The 21,939-nt window shown below is 44.2% G+C and overlaps 1 protein-coding gene across 1 annotated transcript in view; it reads left to right on the top strand.

Annotated features, from left to right (window-relative positions):
• LOC149432312 (uncharacterized) overlaps nt 1-21,202 on the top strand; it is a 39,927-nt gene extending 18,725 nt beyond the window's left edge. The window contains exons 2-7 of the mRNA XM_089665266.1: nt 189-1,885; nt 1,972-2,045; nt 14,031-14,167; nt 14,381-14,496; nt 14,586-14,717; nt 19,128-21,202. Coding sequence (XP_089521392.1) covers nt 189-1,885; nt 1,972-2,045; nt 14,031-14,167; nt 14,381-14,496; nt 14,586-14,717; nt 19,128-19,196 — 2,225 coding nt within the window. The 3' untranslated portion in view covers nt 19,197-21,202. The remainder of the gene's footprint in view (nt 1-188; nt 1,886-1,971; nt 2,046-14,030; nt 14,168-14,380; nt 14,497-14,585; nt 14,718-19,127) is intronic.
• The last annotated feature ends 737 nt before the right edge of the window (nt 21,203-21,939 follow it).

Raw genomic sequence — 21,939 nt, 5'->3', positions numbered from 1 at the left:
AGAGCCACGGAGAGGACAGAGCCACGGAGAGGACAGAGCCACGGAGACCTACACATTCCATTCCTATTATACATTGATATAGCGCTGACACATACCGTGGCGCAGTACGGCTCACACTGCACTATTAGTGGTACGTTTTCCATGTGGTGGGATTAGTTCTGTTTATAATTTCTGATTTTCTCTTTTAGTGGTCGGGGCAGAGATCAGCGTTGGCACCACTAATACTACTACCACGGCACCAAATGCCACGGACACAACCGCAGCAAGTACCGCAAATAGTACTACAGCTGCACCACATGCCACGGACATAACCGCAGCAAGTAACGCAAGTACTGCAAACAGTACTACCGCTGCACCACATGCCACGGACACAACCGCAGCAAGTACCGCAAATAGTACTACCGCTGCACCGCATGTCACGGACACAACCGCAGCAAGTAACGCAAGTACTGCAAATAGTACTACCGCGGCACCACATGCCACGGACACAACCGCAGCAAGTAATGCAAGTACCGCAAATAGTACTACAGCTGCACCACATGCCACGGACACAACCGCAGCAAGTAACGCAAGTACTGCAAATAGTACTACCGCTGCACCACATGCCACGGACACAACCGCAGCAAGTAACGCAAGTACTGCAAATAGTACTACCGCGGCACCACATGCCACGGACACAACCGCAGCAAGTAACGCAAGTACTGCAAATAGTACTACCGCGGCACCACATGCCACGGACACAACCGCAGCAAGTAACGCAAGTACTGCAAATAGTACTACCGCTGCACCACATGCCACGGACACAACCGCAGCAAGTACCGCAAGTACCGCAAATGGTACTACAGCTGCACCACATGCCACGGACACAACCGCAGCAAGTAACGCAAGTAACGCAAATAGTACTACCGCTGCACCACATGCCACGGACACAACCGCAGCAAGTAATGCAAGTACCGCAAATAGTACTACCGCTGCACCACATGCCACGGACACAACCGCAGCAAGTAACGCAAGTACTGCAAATAGTACTACCGCTGCACCACATGCCACGGACACAACCGCAGCAAGTAACGCAAGTACCGCAAATAGTACTACCGCGGCACCACATGCCACGGACACAACCGCAGCAAGTAACGCAAATAGTACTACCGCTTCACCACATGCCACGGACACAACCGCAGCAAGTAACGCAAGTACCGCAAATGGTACTACAGCTGCACCACATGCCACGGACACAACCGCAGCAAGTACCGCAAGTACCGCAAATGGTACTACAGCTGCACCACATGCCACGGACACAACCGCAGCAAGTACCGCAAATAGTACCATTGCTGCACCACATGCCACGGACACAACCGCAGCAAGTACCGCAAGTACAGCAAATAGTACCACTGCTGCACCACATGCCACGGACACAACCGCAGCAAGTAACGCAAGTACCGCAAATGGTACTACAGCTGCACCACATGCCACGGACACAACCGCAGCAAGTAACGCAAGTACCGCAAATGGTACTACAGCTGCACCACATGCCACGGACACAACTGCAGCAAGTAACGCAAGTACCGCAAATGGTACTACAGCTGCACCACATGCCACGGGCACAACCGCAGCAAGTAATGGAAACTCTACCAATAATACTTCAAATACTCAAAGCACTGCAAGTACCGTGACATCCACAGCAACTTCAAATGTCACAGGATCAACCACAGCTCAAAACACAAGCGTGGCCACAGCACCCAGCACCACTGTGGTACAGACCACAAGTCAGCTCATCACTACTATCTACATGAGGCTGCACATCACCAACGTGGAGTATTCCACCGTCCTCAATGATCCCACCTCCACCCTCTTCCTGGACCTGCAGACCAGGATCCAACAGCTGGTGAGGGATTTGTCTGGCCACGAATGTATATTGTCCTCCCACCATCCTCTGGGCATCATCTAATCTCTTGTTTGCATTCTTTACAGTTTAACAATGTGTATAACTGCTCCGCCTGCTCGACCCGTGGCACCTACCTCGGTGTATTAATTCTGACATTCAGGTTAGTAATGAATTTACACAACTTTTGTACAGACAGACGAGTGGCAAAGGAGGATTAGAGGATAGGCCACGTAGGCAGAGGTCCAGGGTGACGATGTTTCCAGGGGAGGTAGTCTGCTATCTTATCAGGTATCCCCCTTATCTATACAAAGACTAAACAATGGAGATCGAACTTCCATACAGTGTAGATACTCCGTGGATGTACTGCGTGTACAGTGTATATACTCCGTGGATGTACTGCGTGTACAATGTATATACTCCGTGGATGTACTGCGTGTACAATGTATATACTCCGTGGATGTACTGCGTGTACAATGTATATACTCCGTGGATGTACTGCGTGTACAATGTATATACTCCGTGGATGTACTGTTTGTACAATGTATATACTCCGTGGATGTACTGCGTGTACAATGTGTATACTCCGTGGATGTACTGCGTGTACAATGTATATACTCCGTGGATGTACTGCGTGTACAATGTATATACTCCGTGGATGTACTGTTTGTACAATGTATATACTCCGTGGATGTACTGCGTGTACAATGTGTATACTCCGTGGATGTACTGCGTGTACAATGTATATACTCCGTGGATGTACTGCGTGTACAATGTATATACTCCGTGGATGTACTGCGTGTACAATGTATATACTCCGTGGATGTACTGTTTGTACAATGTATATACTCCGTGGATGTACTGCGTGTACAATGTGTATACTCCGTGGATGTACTGCGTGTACAATGTGTATACTCCATGGATGTACTGCGTGTACAATGTATATACTCCATGGATGTACTGCGTGTACAATGTATATACTCCGTGGATGTACTGTGTGTACAATGTATATACTCCGTGGATGTACTGCATGTACAATGTATATACTACGTGGATGTACTGCGTGTACAATGTATATACTACGTGGATGTACTGCGTGTACAATGTATATACTACGTGGATGTACTGCGTGTACAATGTATATACTCCGTGGATGTACTGCGTGCACAATGTGTATACTCCGTGGATGTACTGCGTGTACAATGTATATATCCGTGGATGTACTGCGTGTACAATGTATATACTCCGTGGATGTACTGCGTGTACAATGTATATACTCCGTGGATGTACTGCGTGTAAAATGTATATTCTCCGTGGATGTACTGCGTGTACAGTGTATATACTCCGTGGATGTACTGCGTGTACAACGTGTATACTCCGTGGATGTAGTGCGTGTACAATGTATATACTCCGTGGATGTACTGCGTGTACAATGTGTATACTCTGAGGATGTACTGCGTGTACAATGTATATATCCGTGGATGTACTGCGTGTACAATGTATATATCCGTGGATGTACTGCGTGTACAATGTATATAATCCATGGATGTACTGCGTGTGCAATGTATATATCCGTGGATGTACTGCATGTACAATGTATATACTCCATGGATGTACTGCGTGTACAATGTATATACTACGTGGATGTACTGCGTGTACAATGTGTATACTCCGTGGATGTACTGCGTGTACAATGTGTATACTCCGTGGATGTACTGCGTGTACAATGTGTATACTCCGTGGATGTACTGCGTGTACAATGTATATATCCGTGGATGTACTGCATGTACAATGTATATACTCCATGGATGTACTGCGTGTACAATGTATATTCTCCGTGGATGTACTGCGTGTACAATGTATATACTCCGTGGATGTACTGCGTGTACAATGTGTATACTCCGTGGATGTACTGCATGTACAATGTATATACTCCGTGGATGTACTGCGTGTACAATGTGTATACTCCGTGGATGTACTGCGTGTACAATGTATATTCTCCGTGGATGTACTGCGTGTACAATGTGTATTCTCCGTGGATGTACTGCGTGTACAATGTATATTCTCCGTGGATGTACTGCGTGTACAATGTGTATACTCCGTGGATGTACTGCGTGTACAATGTATATTCTCCGTGGATGTACTGCGTGTACAATGTGTATTCTCCGTGGATGTACTGCGTGTACAATGTATATATCCGTGGAAACTGTAGATTCTGTAGATTCTCTGTAGATTCTGTAGATTCTGTAGATTCTCTGTAGATTCTGTAGATTCTGTAGATTCTCTGTAGATTCTGTAGATTCTGTAGATTCTCTGTAGATTCTGTAGATTCTGTAGATTCTCTGCAGATTCTGTAGATTCTGTAGATTCTGTAGATTCTCTGTAGATTCTCTGTAGATTCTGTAGATTCTCTGTAGATTCTCTGTAGATTCTCTGTAGATTCTGTAGATTCTGTAGATTCTGTAGATTCTGTAGATTCTCTGTAGATTCTGTAGATTCTCTGTAGATTCTGTAGATTCTCTGTAGATTCTGTAGATTCTGTAGATTCTGTAGATTCTCTGCAGATTCTGTAGATTCTGTAGATTCTGTAGATTCTCTGTAGATTCTCTGTAGATTCTGTAGATTCTCTGTAGATTCTCTGTAGATTCTGTAGATTCTCTGTAGATTCTCTGTAGATTCTGTAGATTCTCTGTAGATTCTCTGTAGATTCTCTGTAGGTTCTGTAGATTCTGTAGATTCTCTGTAGATTCTCTGTAGATTCTCTTTAGATTCCGTATATTCTCTGTAGATTCTGTAGATTCTGTAGATTCTCTGTAGTTTCTCTGTAGATTCTCTGTAGATTCTGTAGATTCTCTGTAGATTCTGTAGATTCTGTAGATTCTGTAGATTCTCTGTAGATTCTGTAGATTCTGTAGATTCTCTGTAGATTCTGTAGATTCTGTAGATTCTCTGTAGATTCTGTAGATTCTCTGTAGATTCTCTGTAGATTCTGTAGATTCTCTGTAGATTCTCTGTAGATTCTGTAGATTCTCTGTAGATTCTGTAGATTCTCTGTAGATTCTCTGTAGATTCTGTAGATTCTCTGTAGATTCTGTAGATTCTCTGTAGATTCTCTGTAGATTCTGTAGATTCTCTAGATTCTCTAGATTCTCTGTAGATTCTGTAGATTCTCTGTAGATTCTCTGTAGATTCTGTAGATTCTCTGTAGATTCTCTTTAGATTCTCTGTAGATTCTGTAGATTCCGTAGATTCTCTGTAGATTCTGTAGATTCTCTGTAGATTCTCTGTAGATTCTCTTTAGATTCTGTAGATTCTCTGTAGATTCTCTGTAGATTCTCTGTAGATTCTGTAGATTCTCTGTAGATTCTGTAGATTCTCTGTAGATTCTCTGTAGATTCTGTAGATTCTCTGTAGATTCTCTTTAGATTCCGTAGATTCTCTGTAGATTCTCTGTAGATTCTCTGTAGATTCTGTAGATTCTCTGTAGATTCTGTAGATTCCGTAGATTCTCTGTAGATTCCGTAGATTCTCTTTAGATTCTGTAGATTCTGTAGATTCTCTGTAGATTCTCTGTAGATTCTGTAGATTCTCTGTAGATTCTCTGTAGATTCTGTAGATTCTCTGTAGATTCTCTTTAGATTCCGTAGATTCTCTGTAGATTCTGTAGATTCCGTAGATTCTCTTTAGATTCCGTAGATTCTCTGTAGATTCTGTAGATTCCGTAGATTCTCTGTAGATTCTCTGTAGATTCTGTAGATTCTCTGTAGATTCTGTAGATTCTGTAGATTCTCTGTAGATTCTGTAGATTCTCTGTAGATTCTCTGTAGATTCTGTAGATTCTGTAGATTCTCTGTAGATTCTGTAGATTCTCTGTAGATTCTCTGTAGATTCTGTAGATTCTCTGTAGATTCTCTTTAGATTCCGTAGATTCTCTGTAGATTCTCTGTAGATTCTCTGTAGATTCTCTGTAGATTCTGTAGATTCTCTGTAGATTCTGTAGATTCCGTAGATTCTCTGTAGATTCCGTAGATTCTCTTTAGATTCTGTAGATTCTGTAGATTCTCTGTAGATTCTCTGTAGATTCTGTAGATTCTCTGTAGATTCTCTGTAGATTCTGTAGATTCTCTGTAGATTCTCTTTAGATTCCGTAGATTCTCTGTAGATTCTGTAGATTCCGTAGATTCTCTTTAGATTCCGTAGATTCTCTGTAGATTCTGTAGATTCCGTAGATTCTCTGTAGATTCTCTGTAGATTCTGTAGATTCTCTGTAGATTCTGTAGATTCTCTAGATTCTCTGTAGATTCTCGGTAGATTCTGTAGTTTCTCTGTAGATTCTCTGTAGATTCTGTAGATTCTCTGTAGATTCTGTAGATTCTGTAGGTTCTGCAGATTCTGTAGATTCTGTAGATTCTGTAGATTCTCTGTAGATTCTCTGTAGATTCTCTGTAGATTCTGTAGATTCTCTGTAGATTCTCTGTAGATTCTGTAGATTCTCTGTAGATTCTCTGTAGGTTCTGTAGATTCTGTAGATTCTCTGTAGATTCTCTGTAGATTCTCTTTAGATTCCGTATATTCTCTGTAGATTCTGTAGATTCTGTAGATTCTCTGTAGTTTCTCTGTAGATTCTCTGTAGATTCTGTAGATTCTCTGTAGATTCTGTAGATTCTGTAGATTCTCTTTAGATTCCGTAGATTCTCTGTAGATTCTGTAGATTCTCTGTAGATTCTGTAGATTCTGTAGATTCTCTGTAGATTCTGTAGATTCTCTGTAGATTCTCTGTAGATTCTGTAGATTCTCTGTAGATTCTCTGTAGATTCTGTAGATTCTCTGTAGATTCTGTAGATTCTCTGTAGATTCTCTGTAGATTCTCTAGATTCTCTAGATTCTCTAGATTCTCTGTAGATTCTGTAGATTCTCTGTAGATTCTCTGTAGATTCTGTAGATTCTCTGTAGATTCTCTTTAGATTCTCTGTAGATTCTGTAGATTCCGTAGATTCTCTGTAGATTCTGTAGATTCTCTGTAGATTCTCTGTAGATTCTCTTTAGATTCTGTAGATTCTCTGTAGATTCTCTGTAGATTCTCTGTAGATTCTGTAGATTCTGTAGATTCTCTGTAGATTCTCTGTAGATTCTGTAGATTCTCTGTAGATTCTCTTTAGATTCCGTAGATTCTCTGTAGATTCTCTGTAGATTCTCTGTAGATTCTCTGTAGATTCTGTAGATTCTCTGTAGATTCTGTAGATTCCGTAGATTCTCTGTAGATTCCGTAGATTCTCTTTAGATTCTGTAGATTCTGTAGATTCTCTGTAGATTCTCTGTAGATTCTGTAGATTCTCTGTAGATTCTCTGTAGATTCTGTAGATTCTCTGTAGATTCTCTTTAGATTCCGTAGATTCTCTGTAGATTCTGTAGATTCCGTAGATTCTCTTTAGATTCCGTAGATTCTCTGTAGATTCTGTAGATTCCGTAGATTCTCTGTAGATTCTCTGTAGATTCTGTAGATTCTCTGTAGATTCTGTAAATTCTGTAGATTCTCTGTAGATTCTGTAGATTCTCTAGATTCTCTGTAGATTCTCGGTAGATTCTGTAGTTTCTCTGTAGATTCTCTGTAGATTCTGTAGATTCTCTGTAGATTCTGTAGATTCTCTGTAGATTCTGTAGGTTCTGTAGATTCGGTAGATTCTCTGTAGATTCTGTAGATTCTCTGTAGATTCTCTGTAGATTCTGTAGATTCTCTGTAGATTCTCTGTAGATTCTCTGTAGATTCTCTTTAGATTCTCTTTAGATTCTCTGTAGATTCTCTGTAGATTCTCTGTAGATTCTGTAGATTCTCTGTAGATTCTCTGTAGATTCTCTTTAGATTCTGTAGATTCTGTAGATTCTCTGTAGATTCTCTGTAGATTCCGTAGATTCTCTGTAGATTCTGTAGATTCTGTAGATTCTCTGTAGATTCTGTAGATTCTCTGTAGGTTCTGTAGATTCTCTGTAAATTCTGTAGATTCTTTGTAGATTCTGTAGATTCTCTGTAGATTCTGTAGATTCTCTGTAGATTCTCTGTAGATTCTGTAAATTCTCTGTAGATTCTGTAGATTCTCTGTAGATTCTCTGTAGATTCTGTAGATTCTCTGTAGATTCTCTGTAGATTCTGTAGATTCTCTGTAGATTCTGTAGATTCTCTGTAGATTCTCTGTAGATTCTGTAGATTCTCTGTAGATTCTGTAGGTTCTGTAGATTCTCTGTAGATTCTCTAGATTCTCTGTAGATTCTCTAGATTCTCTGTAGATTCTCTGTAGATTCTGTAGATTCTCTGTAGATTCTGTAGATTCTCTGTAGATTCTCTGTAGATTCTGTAGATTCTCTGTAGATTCTGTAGATTCTCTGTAGATTCTCTAGATTCTGTAGATTCTCTGTAGATTCTGTAGATTCTCTGTAGATTCTGTAGATTCTGTAGATTCTCTGTAGATTCTGTAGATTCTCTGTAGATTCTCTGTAGATTCTGTAGATTCTCTGTAGATTCTCTGTAGATTCTGTAGATTCTCTGTAGATTCTCTGTAGATTCTGTAGATTCTCTGGATTCTCTGTAGATTCTGTAGATTCTGTAGATTCTCTGTAGATTCTCCGTAGATTCTGTAGATTCTCTGTAGATTCTGTAGATTCTCTGTAGATTCTGTAGATTCTGTAGATTCTCTGTAAGTTCTGTAGATTCTCTGTAGATTCTGTAGATTCTCTGTAGATTCTCTGTAAGTTCTGTAGATTCTCTGTAGATTCTGTAGATTCTCTAGATTCTCTGTAGATTCTCTGTAGATTCTGTAGATTCTCTGTAGATTCTCTGTAGATTCTGTAGATACTCTGTAGATTCTCTGTAGATTCTGTAGATTCTCTGTAGATTCTGTAGATTCTCTGTAGATTCTTTGTAGATTCTCTGTAGATTCTGTAGATTCTCTGTAGATTCTGTAGATTCTCTGTAGATTCTCTGTAGATTCTGTAGATTCTGTAGATTCTCTGTAGATTCTGTAGATTCTGTAGATTCTCTGTAGATTCTGTAGATTCTCTGTAGATTCTGTAGATTCTGTAGATTCTCTTTAGATTCTGTAGATTCTCATTAGATTCTGTAGATTCTGTAGATTCTCTGTAGATTCTCTGTAGATTCTGTAGATTCTCTGTAGATTCTCTGTAGATTCTGTAGATTCTCTGTAGATTCTCTGTAGATTCTGTAGATTCTCTGTAGATTCTGTAGATTCTCTGTAGATTCTGTAGATTCTCTGTAGATTCTCTGTAGATTCTCTGTAGATTCTGTAGATTCTCTGTAGATTCTCTGTAGATTCTGTAGATTCTCTGTAGATTCTGTAGATTCTCTGTAGATTCTCTGTAGATTCTGTAGATTCTCTGGATTCTCTGTAGATTCTGTAGATTCTGTAGATTCTCTGTAGATTCTGTAGATTCTGTAGATTCTCTTTAGATTCTGTAGATTCTCATTAGATTCTGTAGATTCTGTAGATTCTCTGTAGATTCTCTGTAGATTCTGTAGATTCTCTGTAGATTCTCTGTAGATTCTGTAGATTCTCTGTAGATTCTCTGTAGATTCTGTAGATTCTCTGTAGATTCTCTGTAGATTCTGTAGATTCTCTGTAGATTCTGTAGATTCTCTGTAGATTCTCTGTAGATTCTCTGTAGATTCTGTAGATTCTCTGTAGATTCTTTAGATTCTCTGTAGATTCTGTAGATTCTCTGTAGATTCTCTGTAGATTCTGTAGATTCTCTAGATTCTCTGTAGATTTTCTGCAGATTCTGTAGATTCTCTAGATTCTCTGTAGATTTTCTGCAGATTCTGTAGATTCTGTAGATTCTCTGTAGATTCTGTAGATTCTCTGTAGATTCTCTGTAGATTCTGTAGATTCTCTGTAGATTCTCTGTAGATTCTGTAGATTCTCTGTAGATTCTCTGTAGATTCTGTAGATTCTCTGTAGATTCTGTAGATTCTCTGTAGATTCTCTGTAGATTCTGTAGATTCTGTAGATTCTCTGTAGATTCTGTAGATTCTCTGTAGATTCTCTGTAGATTCTGTAGATTCTCTGTAGATTCTCTGTAGATTCTGTAGATTCTCTGTAGATTCTCTGTAGATTCTCTGTAGATTCTGTAGATTATGTAGATTCTCTGTAGATTCTCTGTAGATTCTGTAGATTCTGTAGATTCTCTGTAGATTCTCTGTAGATTCTGTAGATTCTGTAGATTATGTAGATTCTCTGTAGATTCTCTGTAGATTCTGTAGATTCTGTAGATTCTCTGTAGATTCTCTGTAGATTCTCTGTAGATTCTGTAGATTCTGTAGATTCTCTGTAGATTCTCTGTAGATTCTGTAGATTCTCTGTAGATTCTGTAGATTCTCTGTAGATTCTGTAGATTCTGTAGATTCTCTGTAGATTCTGTAGATTCTCTGTAGATTCTCTGTAGATTCTGTAGATTCTGTAGATTATGTAGATTCTCTGTAGATTCTGTAGATTCTGTAGATTCTCTGTAGATTCTCTGTATATTCTGTATATTCTGTAGATTCTGTAGATTATGTAGATTCTCTGTAGATTCTCTGTAGATTCTGTAGATTCTGTAGATTCTCTGTAGATTCTCTGTAGATTCTGTAGATTCTCTGTAGATTCTGTAGATTCTGTAGATTCTCTGTAGATTCTCTGTAGATTCTGTAGATTCTCTGTAGATTCTGTAGATTCTCTGTAGATTCTGTAGATTCTCTGTAGATTCTGTAGATTCTCTGTAGATTCTCTGTAGATTCTGTAGATTCTGTAGATTCTCTGTAGATTCTGTAGATTCTGTAGATTCTCTGTAGATTCTGTAGATTCTGTAGATTCTCTGTAGATTCTGTAGATTCTGTAGATTCTCCGTAGATTCTGTAGATTCTCTGTAGATTCTCTGTAGATTCTGTAGATTCTCTGTAGATTCTGTAGATTCTCTGTAGATTCTCTGTAGATTCTGTAGATTCTCTGTAGATTCTGTAGGTTCTGTAGATTCTCTGTAGATTCTCTAGATTCTCTGTAGATTCTCTAGATTCTCTGTAGATTCTCTGTAGATTCTGTAGATTCTCTGTAGATTCTGTAGATTCTCTGTAGATTCTCTGTAGATTCTGTAGATTCTCTGTAGATTCTCTAGATTCTCTGTAGATTCTCTAGATTCTGTAGATTCTCTGTAGATTCTGTAGATTCTCTGTAGATTCTGTAGATTCTGTAGATTCTCTGTAGATTCTGTAGATTCTCTGTAGATTCTCTGTAGATTCTGTAGATTCTCTGTAGATTCTCTGTAGATTCTGTAGATTCTCTGTAGATTCTCTGTAGATTCTGTAGATTCTCTGGATTCTCTGTAGATTCTGTAGATTCTGTAGATTCTCTGTAGATTCTCCGTAGATTCTGTAGATTCTCTGTAGATTCTGTAGATTCTCTGTAGATTCTGTAGATTCTGTAGATTCTCTGTAAGTTCTGTAGATTCTCTGTAGATTCTGTAGATTCTCTGTAGATTCTCTGTAAGTTCTGTAGATTCTCTGTAGATTCTGTAGATTCTCTAGATTCTCTGTAGATTCTCTGTAGATTCTGTAGATTCTCTGTAGATTCTCTGTAGATTCTGTAGATACTCTGTAGATTCTCTGTAGATTCTGTAGATTCTCTGTAGATTCTGTAGATTCTCTGTAGATTCTTTGTAGATTCTCTGTAGATTCTGTAGATTCTCTGTAGATTCTGTAGATTCTCTGTAGATTCTCTGTAGATTCTGTAGATTCTGTAGATTCTCTGTAGATTCTGTAGATTCTGTAGATTCTCTGTAGATTCTGTAGATTCTCTGTAGATTCTGTAGATTCTGTAGATTCTCTTTAGATTCTGTAGATTCTCATTAGATTCTGTAGATTCTGTAGATTCTCTGTAGATTCTCTGTAGATTCTGTAGATTCTCTGTAGATTCTCTGTAGATTCTGTAGATTCTCTGTAGATTCTCTGTAGATTCTGTAGATTCTCTGTAGATTCTGTAGATTCTCTGTAGATTCTGTAGATTCTCTGTAGATTCTCTGTAGATTCTCTGTAGATTCTGTAGATTCTCTGTAGATTCTCTGTAGATTCTGTAGATTCTCTGTAGATTCTGTAGATTCTCTGTAGATTCTCTGTAGATTCTGTAGATTCTCTGGATTCTCTGTAGATTCTGTAGATTCTGTAGATTCTCTGTAGATTCTGTAGATTCTGTAGATTCTCTTTAGATTCTGTAGATTCTCATTAGATTCTGTAGATTCTGTAGATTCTCTGTAGATTCTCTGTAGATTCTGTAGATTCTCTGTAGATTCTCTGTAGATTCTGTAGATTCTCTGTAGATTCTCTGTAGATTCTGTAGATTCTCTGTAGATTCTCTGTAGATTCTGTAGATTCTCTGTAGATTCTGTAGATTCTCTGTAGATTCTCTGTAGATTCTCTGTAGATTCTGTAGATTCTCTGTAGATTCTTTAGATTCTCTGTAGATTCTGTAGATTCTCTGTAGATTCTCTGTAGATTCTGTAGATTCTCTAGATTCTCTGTAGATTTTCTGCAGATTCTGTAGATTCTCTAGATTCTCTGTAGATTTTCTGCAGATTCTGTAGATTCTGTAGATTCTCTGTAGATTCTGTAGATTCTCTGTAGATTCTCTGTAGATTCTGTAGATTCTCTGTAGATTCTCTGTAGATTCTGTAGATTCTCTGTAGATTCTCTGTAGATTCTGTAGATTCTCTGTAGATTCTGTAGATTCTCTGTAGATTCTCTGTAGATTCTGTAGATTCTGTAGATTCTCTGTAGATTCTGTAGATTCTCTGTAGATTCTCTGTAGATTCTGTAGATTCTCTGTAGATTCTCTGTAGATTCTGTAGATTCTCTGTAGATTCTCTGTAGATTCTCTGTAGATTCTGTAGATTATGTAGATTCTCTGTAGATTCTCTGTAGATTCTGTAGATTCTGTAGATTCTCTGTAGATTCTCTGTAGATTCTGTAGATTCTGTAGATTATGTAGATTCTCTGTAGATTCTCTGTAGATTCTGTAGATTCTGTAGATTCTCTGTAGATTCTCTGTAGATTCTCTGTAGATTCTGTAGATTCTGTAGATTCTCTGTAGATTCTCTGTAGATTCTGTAGATTCTCTGTAGATTCTGTAGATTCTCTGTAGATTCTGTAGATTCTGTAGATTCTCTGTAGATTCTGTAGATTCTGTAGATTATGTAGATTCTCTGTAGATTCTGTAGATTCTGTAGATTCTCTGTAGATTCTCTGTATATTCTGTAGATTCTGTAGATTATGTAGATTCTCTGTAGATTCTCTGTAGATTCTGTAGATTCTGTAGATTCTCTGTAGATTCTCTGTAGATTCTGTAGATTCTCTGTAGATTCTGTAGATTCTGTAGATTCTCTGTAGATTCTCTGTAGATTCTGTAGATTCTCTGTAGATTCTGTAGATTCTCTGTAGATTCTGTAGATTCTCTGTAGATTCTGTAGATTCTCTGTAGATTCTCTGTAGATTCTGTAGATTCTGTAGATTCTCTGTAGATTCTGTAGATTCTGTAGATTCTCTGTAGATTCTGTAGATTCTGTAGATTCTCTGTAGATTCTGTAGATTCTGTAGATTCTCCGTAGATTCTGTAGATTCTCTGTAGATTCTCTGTAGATTCTGTAGATTCTCTGTAGATTCTGTAGATTCTCTGTAGATTCTCTGTAGATTCTGTAGATACTCCTTAAATACTCCTTAGATGCTCCTTAGATGCTCCTCAGATGCTCCTCAGATGCTCCTCAGATGCTCCTTAGATGCTCTGCAGTTGCTCCTTAGATGCTCCTCAGATGCTCCTCAGATGCTCCTCAGATGCTCCTTAAATACTCCTTAGATGCTCCTTAGATGCTCCTCAGATGCTCCTCAGATGCTCCTCAGATACTCTGCAGATGCTCCTTAGATGCTCCTTAGATGCTCCTCAGATGCTCCTCAGATGCTCCTCAGATGCTCCTTAGATGCTCCTTAGATGCTCCTTAGATGCTCCTTAGATACTCCTTAGATGCTCCTTAGATACTCCTTAGATGCTCTGCAGATGCTCCTTAGATGCTCCTTAGATACTCTGCAGATACTCGGTGTCATGCCTTGTCATCCTCCTTGCAGCCCTGGGTCCATCAATGCCGACACCCAGGCCCAATTCCGAGGGGTGGAGACTGCGGTCAATGTGCAGGACACCCTGACGAGGGCGCTCTCCGGCAGCAGCAATGAGTTGAATGGTCTGCGGATAGACAGAGTACAAGGTAAGTGACCGCAGCCTGAATCCTGGTGCCCAGGTGAGTTCTGGGTGGGGGAGGGGAAGAACAGCCATTTCCATACCTGGCGGTGACCCCGTCACATCCCTATACACAGGGTGTCACCAGGACAGGAAGTGGTGGGTCATCCTCTCCTCATTGGTTGTATGAGGTCAGGTCTGGTTTCTCCATCCAATCATCTTCTCTCCTTCCTCCCCACAGCCAGCACCTCACCATTCGCATCCAGTTCAGCCGCTGCGGTGCCGGGGTGGGGAATCGCCCTGCTGGTCCTGGTCTCCGTCCTCCTCTTCCTCCTCCTCATCTTCATCGTTGTCATGGTGAGTATTCGGGTCCCTTCCGGCCGTGGTGGTCCTGATGTTCTCCGGATTGCCGGACTCCTCCAGTCATTCTCCTCCTCTTCCCGCAGATCGTCCTGCTCTGCCGCCGGAGGAACTCCGGATACATGGACATGTTCACCAGCCGGGGCTCCTACCACTCCATGAACGACTACACGGCGTACCAGACGCACGGGCGCTACGTGGCCCCAAACAAGTATGAGGTGAGTGATGGCGACGGCTCCATACAGTGCTGCTCCCTGCCGTGGAGTCTCACTTCTGTCGTTCCCAATCGTGCTGAAACCAAACAGATAAACCCGCACAGAGCACCTACTTCAATGTGAGGTACAGAAAGCCCCGCCCCCGAGGTGCTACACGGAGGGAGGCGACACCCTTCAGTGCCTGCAATTCTGAAAACTCCTCCTACTGGCTGCTACTGGGACTGTCAGTGACATCACACTGGTGACGCCCACCATCCCTTCTCTCCTCCCTCCTCACCACCGGCCATTGTGGCTGCAAGCCTGATTTCAGCTTTCAGCTGGTGTGTGAGGAATGATCACGTGACGTGTGGAGGCATTTGTTCCTCTTGTATGTTATTCCCACCATATCAGTCACACGCCGGCCCCTTCCCACCCCCCTCGGGGTTAATGATTGACAGGCGAGATGTGCCGTGTCCAGGAGACGGCTGAGAACAACAAATGAGAGAACACGCCCGACCGCCAACAATGCCACCATCATCATCATCATCCTCATCATCATCCTCATCATCATCGCCGCCGCCGCCCGGGATTTGCATCTGTTTGACTTGCAAATGGTGAGAAAAGTCAACGTTGGCGGAGTCACCCCATAGCCCAGCATAGGGAGGGGGAGGGGAGGGGGTATAGAAAATATACAGTGCACCAGAGGGACCTCCCCCAACACTCCACAACCAACCACCCGCCATCATCATACCAGTCTGTACCAGAGGAGCTTACACTCTAATGTCCCCTCCCCCGCAGTCCCATCAGTCTCTGTACAGAGGAGCTTACGCTCTAATGTCCCCTCCCCCACAGTCCCATCAGTCTCTGTACACAGGAGCTTACACTCTAATGTCCCCTCCCCCGCAGTCCCATCAGTCTCTGTACACAGGAGCTTACACTCTGTCCCCTCCCCCCCAGTCCCATCAGTCTCTGTACACAGGAGCTGACCCTCTATACACGCACAGTATATATCAGGCTGGGTAGCTCGGCTGTCTGATGTTTCCCCCCCCATGTCCTCTGGCGTTGTCCTTGTTGGCCGCACTCCCGGACCGGTTCCAGCAGGATAACTGTAGATGATTAGAATGTGAGATTTGCATTTTGATGTTTGCATAATAAACGCTCGGCGAGCGGACGGGGATGACGCGGTAATTGGCGAGATTCGTGAGCTCCGCCTACAATGACCGGGACCCTCCAGGGGTAATGATCCGGAGAAAACGATTGGATGCTTTGTGTCATATTTATTATCATTGTATGGATGACGCCACGTGATTGTATGGATGACGTCACGTGATTGTATGGATGACGCCACGTGATTGTATGGATGACGCCACGTGATTGTATGGATGACGTCACGTGATTGTATGGATGACGTCACGTGATTGTATGGATGACGCCACGTGATTGTATGGATGGCGCCACGTGATTGTATGGATGGCGCCACGTGATTGTATGGATGGCGCCACGTGATTGTATGGATGGCGTCACGTGATTGTATGGATGACGTCACGTGATTGTATGGATGATCTCCTGTGATTGCATCGATGACGTCATGTGATTGTATGGATGACGTCATGTGATTGTATGGATGACGTCATGTGATTGTATGGATGACGTCACGTGATTGTATGGATGACGCCACGTGATTGTATGGATGACGTCACGTGATTGTATGGATGACGTCACGTGATTGTATGGATGATCTCCTGTGATTGCATCGATGACGTCATGTGATTGTATGGATGACGTCACGTGATTGTATGGATGACGCCACGTGATTGTATGGATGACGCCACGTGATTGTATGGATGACGCCACGTGATTGTATGGATGGCGCCACGTGATTGTATGGATGACGCCACGTGATTGTATGGATGGCGTCACGTGATTGTATGGATGACGTCACGTGATTGTATGGATGATCTCCTGTGATTGCATCGATGACGTCATGTGATTGTATGGATGACGTCATGTGATTGTATGGATGACGTCATGTGATTGTATGGATGACGTCACGTGATTGTATGGATGACGCCACGTGATTGTATGGATGACGTCACGTGATTGTATGGATGACGTCACGTGATTGTATGGATGATCTCCTGTGATTGCATCGATGACGTCATGTGATTGTATGGATGACGTCATGTGATTGTATGGATGATCTCCTGTGATTGTATGGATGACGTCATGTGATTGTATGGATGATCTCCTGTGATTGCGCGGATGACGTCATGTGATTGCATCGATGACGTCATGTGATTGTATGGATGACGTCATGTGATTGCGCGGATGGCCTGACATGATTATGGTGGGAGGTCGTTGCCGGCTGTACGGAGCCATGTTAGGCTGGGAGGGGCTGACTGATGGGCCCTCCAATGGGCTCAGCGGACAGGAAGTGATGCGTGCGTCGCAGATTACCGCCCCCCCAGAACCGCCCCCGACTTGTAACATTTCCCATTTTTGGCCCCCTAGAACATAGAAATAGCCCCGCCCCCAGTCAGGCGGTTGGATTGATGGCAGATTTTTGCGCTCGGCTCGCATTTTCGCAGTCTTTCCCGTGTGAGCGCGAGCGGCTGTCTCCTCCCCCCGACGGGCGATGATTGATGGACGACCCTGAGAAGAGTGTCAACAAATACAATCACCCCGCCGCTGATTTGTAAACACGACGCGCCATGTTTGCGGTTTACACAAAGGCGTTGATGTGGGCGGCGGCCAGTTAATGATTAGCGGCCAATGACTCACCACAACCCCGCCCCTCCCCCGCCACAGCGCCAAAGTGTCAGCAATCTGACCATAGAAAGAGCGAACTGATTCAGACCAGAGAGACAATGGCGGCACACGGAAAACACATGGAAAACACACGGAAAACGCACGGAAAACGTGCTAAAATCCCAATATGCGCAAGTCACATGTCCGTATTCCCATTTGCATGGAGACAGGGCATGGCGAGGAGGCAGAAAATGTACAGAGCACGCACAGAACACGGACAGAACACGCACAGAACACAGACAGAACACAGACAGAACACAGACAGAACACAGACAGAACACAGACAGAACACGCACAGAACACGCACAGAACACGCACAGAACACGCACAGAACACGCACAGAACACGCACAGAACACGCACAGAACACGCACAGAACACGCACAGAGCACAGAACACGCACAGAACACGCACAGAACACGCACAGAACACGCACAGAACACGCACAGAACACGCACAGAAAATGCACAGAACACGCACAGAAAATGCACAGAACACGCACAGAACATGGACAGAAAATGCACAGAACACGCACAGAAAATGCACAGAACATGGACAGAAAATGCACAGAACACGCACAGAACACGGACAGAAAATGCATAGAACACGCATGGAAAATTTCATGCATTGTATTACATTTTAAGGCGACACAATAAAAGTCGCTGACAAGGCACTGAGGACGATCGCACACACATGCTCTGACGCAATGTCACATAGGACTTGGGTCACACCCACCAGTGTGGCCCCGCCTGCGCTTTCCATGGACTGCCGCACACGCGTGTAGTGCTGCGTCGCCATGCAGTTTGTTGCGTGTGCAGAAAGGGAAAGCGATTTTTGTTGTTCCCGCGGTCGGTAACGTGAACTTCGCCCTTCGGTCCGCCAGGCCTGCACGCCAAATCACGTGTTTTCCTGACATGTCGCTGGGCAGACACGCGGTGACGCCACGAATCGGTAATGGAACCCCACACGGCGGCGAATGTGCGTTTCTGAGTGCAGATGCATGGCTGCCCGGAGAGCGCCCCCGTCTGGTCACGCGTGTAGGGAGCACCTGGGGAATTTTCACTTCCATGACCAGCTGTCTGGAGGGGCGGCAGCGTGGGGGTGCGCAGCACTTGGTGGGGGGAGGGGGATCCTGCTCTCTCCACTGTCCAATGGCAGTTATCTGTGGGCCGGACAGAGCTGAGGACACGCCTCTTTCTTAGTACTGACCCCCTCTGGGGAGTGAGGCCGGCTGCCCTTGAGGATAGGTTGCAGGTTCCGCCCCTTTTTGCACCCCTCTTCTCTGCCGAAGCACCCAAGGCACCTCCCCCTTCTGCTCCCCCCCCTTGTCATGCCCATCCCTCGGATTTAATACTTATTGAACCTCTGGATTGCCGCCTTGTATGTGGGAGGAGCCAGTAAAGGCAGCCAATCACACGGAGCCTGTCCAGTGGTTTCCTCCGGACAACCTCCCACCATCTCTGCCATGGGGACCCCATTTGTGTTGGTACCCCTGGATTGTGAGATGGACCTGTCATGGCGGAGTTCTGTGAGCCTCCTGGTTCTGGGGGGTCCGGCCTCGGGGGGGGGGTGACAGGTTCTCTTTTTGGGGTGGCACCTCTGACAGTTCTCGTTTCTTCTCTTTCAGACAGCCGGGAATGGAACCAAGAACCAATACTCCTACTCCAACCAGGGCCTGGAGACCGACAACCTGTGAGAGCGCTCCTCGGGGGAGGGACCTATGACTGGAGAGACGCTGGGACATTTCATTGGTGGAGGACTGGGGATACAAGGCTCCTCCTCCGGGAACTCTTCCTTCTATGGAACTCCGCCTGAAACGGAACTCTGACCCCGCCCTCAGGCCTGCGAACTCGGCTTAAAGGGGAACTCCCCCCGCTATATCATTCCTGCTATGGGACATCTACACTCCTTCCTGTCTATAGTGTCCACAGGCCTCTAACCGCCAGGAGGTAACCCTCAGCTGCCACCCCTTCCCTGCTCTGTTCCTGCATGAGAACCAAGGGCGTTCCGTGGGACCGGGGGAGCGCTCCGATATGGGGGGGGGGCTCCTGTGTCTGATTCTCAGCTCCGCCCCCTCTGACACAACCAATGCCTACGGATCTCACTATCACCTGTATGTGGAATGCAGCTGGAGAAGTGAGACTCTGTAATGGCGGAAGATCCAGGAATCCTGCCGGTGCCCCACCCCTCCCCCACCCTGAATGTCAGATTTGGGCGGAGTGCCTCGTCAATGTGAACGCTTCCATAGAACTGACAGCCAATGTGCATCCAGTCGGTGCGCTGATTGCGGTGAGGTGCTGAGTCAGAGCGCACGTTCCCCTCCCCCCCGTGGGTGAATGTGACAGCGCCTGGGGGACTACAAGTGCCAGCATGACCCCAACATATCAGACACACGTGTGCATCCTCCTCCCCGCGTCTTACCACATTCACCCCACATTCACCCAGTCCTCAGTCTTTCCACATTCACCCCACTTTCACCCAGTCCTCAGTCTGATGACATTCACTCCACATTCACCCAGTCCTCAGTCTTTCCACATTCACCCAGTCCTCAGTCTTTCCACATTCACCCCACATTCACCCAGTCCTCAGTCTGATGACATTCACCCAGTCCTCAGTTTGATGACATTCACCCCACATTCACCCAGTTCTCAATCTGATCACATTCACCCAGTCCTCAGTCTGATCACATTCACCCCACATTCACCCAGTCCTCAGTCTTACCACATTCACCCCACATTCACCCAGTCCTCAGTCTTTCCACATTCACCCCACATTCACTCAGTCCTCAGTCTTTCCACATTCACCCAGTCCTCAGTCTGATGACATTCACCCCACATTCACCCAGTCCTCAGTCTTTCCACATTCACCCAGTCCTCAGTCTGATGACATTCACCCCACATTCACCCAGTCCTCAGTATTTCCACATTCACCCAGTCCTCAGTTTGATGACATTCACTCCACATTCACCCAGTCCTCAGTCTGATGACATTCACTCCACATTCACCCAGTCCTCAGTCTGATGACATTCACTCCACATTCACCCAGTCCTCAGTCTTTCCACATTCACCCCACTTTCACCCAGTCCTCAGTCTGATGACATTCACTCCACATTCACCCAGTCCTCAGTCTTTCCACATTCACCCCACATTCACCCAGTCCTCAGTCTGATGACATTCACTCCACATTCACCCAGTCCTCAGTCTGATGACATTCACTCCACATTCACCCAGTCCTCAGTCTGATGACATTCACTCCACATTCACCCAGTCCTCAGTCTTTCCACATTCACCCCACATTCACCCAGTCCTCAGTCTTTCCACATTCACCCAGTCCTCAGTCTTTCCACATTCACCCCACATTCACCCAGTCCTCAGTCTGATGACATTCACCCAGTCCTCAGTTTGATGACATTCACCCCACATTCACCCAGTTCTCAATCTGATCACATTCACCCAGTCCTCAGTCTGATCACATTCACCCCACATTCACCCAGTCCTCAGTCTTACCACATTCACCCCACATTCACCCAGTCCTCAGTCTTTCCACATTCACCCCACATTCACTCAGTCCTCAGTCTTTCCACATTCACCCAGTCCTCAGTCTGATGACATTCACCCCACATTCACCCAGTCCTCAGTCTTTCCACATTCACCCAGTCCTCAGTCTGATGACATTCACCCACATTCACCCAGTCCTCAGTATTTCCACATTCACCCAGTCCTCAGTTTGATGACATTCACTCCACATTCACCCAGTCCCTCAGTCTGATGACATTCACTCCACATTCACCCAGTCCCTCAGTCCGGATGACATTCACTCCACATTCACCCAGTCCCTCAGTCTGATGACCATTCACTCCACATTCACCCAGTCCTCAGTCTGATCACATTCACCCCACATTCACCCAGTCCTCAGTCTGATGACACTCACCCCACATTCACCCAGTCCTCAATCTGATCACATTCACCCAGTCCTCAGTCTGATCACATACGTCCCACATTCACCCAGTCCTCAGCCTGATCACATTCACCTCACATTCACCCCACATTCACCCAGTCCTCAGTCTGATCACATTCACCCCACATTCACCCAGTCCTCAGTCTGATCACATTCACCCCACATTCACCCAGTCCTCAGTCTGATCACATTCACCCCACATTCACCCAGTCCTCGGTCTTATCACATTCACCCACATTCACCCAGTCCTCGGTCTTATCACATTCACCCCACATTCACCCAGTCCTCAGTCTGATCACATATGTCCCACATTGGCTCCGCTCTCAGTCTCGTCCCATGCACCCCACACTGACTCCGCTCTCAGTCTCATCCCATGCACATTGGCTCCGCTCTCAGTCTCGTCCCATGCACCCCACACTGACTCCGCTCTCAGTCTCGTCCATGCACATTGGCCCCGCTCTCAGTCTCGTCCCATGCACATT

This window comes from Staurois parvus, unplaced genomic scaffold (assembly GCF_062004578.1).
Source record: "Staurois parvus isolate SC_StPar_1 unplaced genomic scaffold, SC_StPar_1.0 ptg002166l, whole genome shotgun sequence".
Taxonomy (NCBI): Eukaryota; Metazoa; Chordata; class Amphibia; order Anura; family Ranidae; genus Staurois; species Staurois parvus.
The sequence above is the reverse complement of the archived record's forward strand: the minus strand, read 5'-3'. Positions and strand labels throughout refer to the sequence as shown.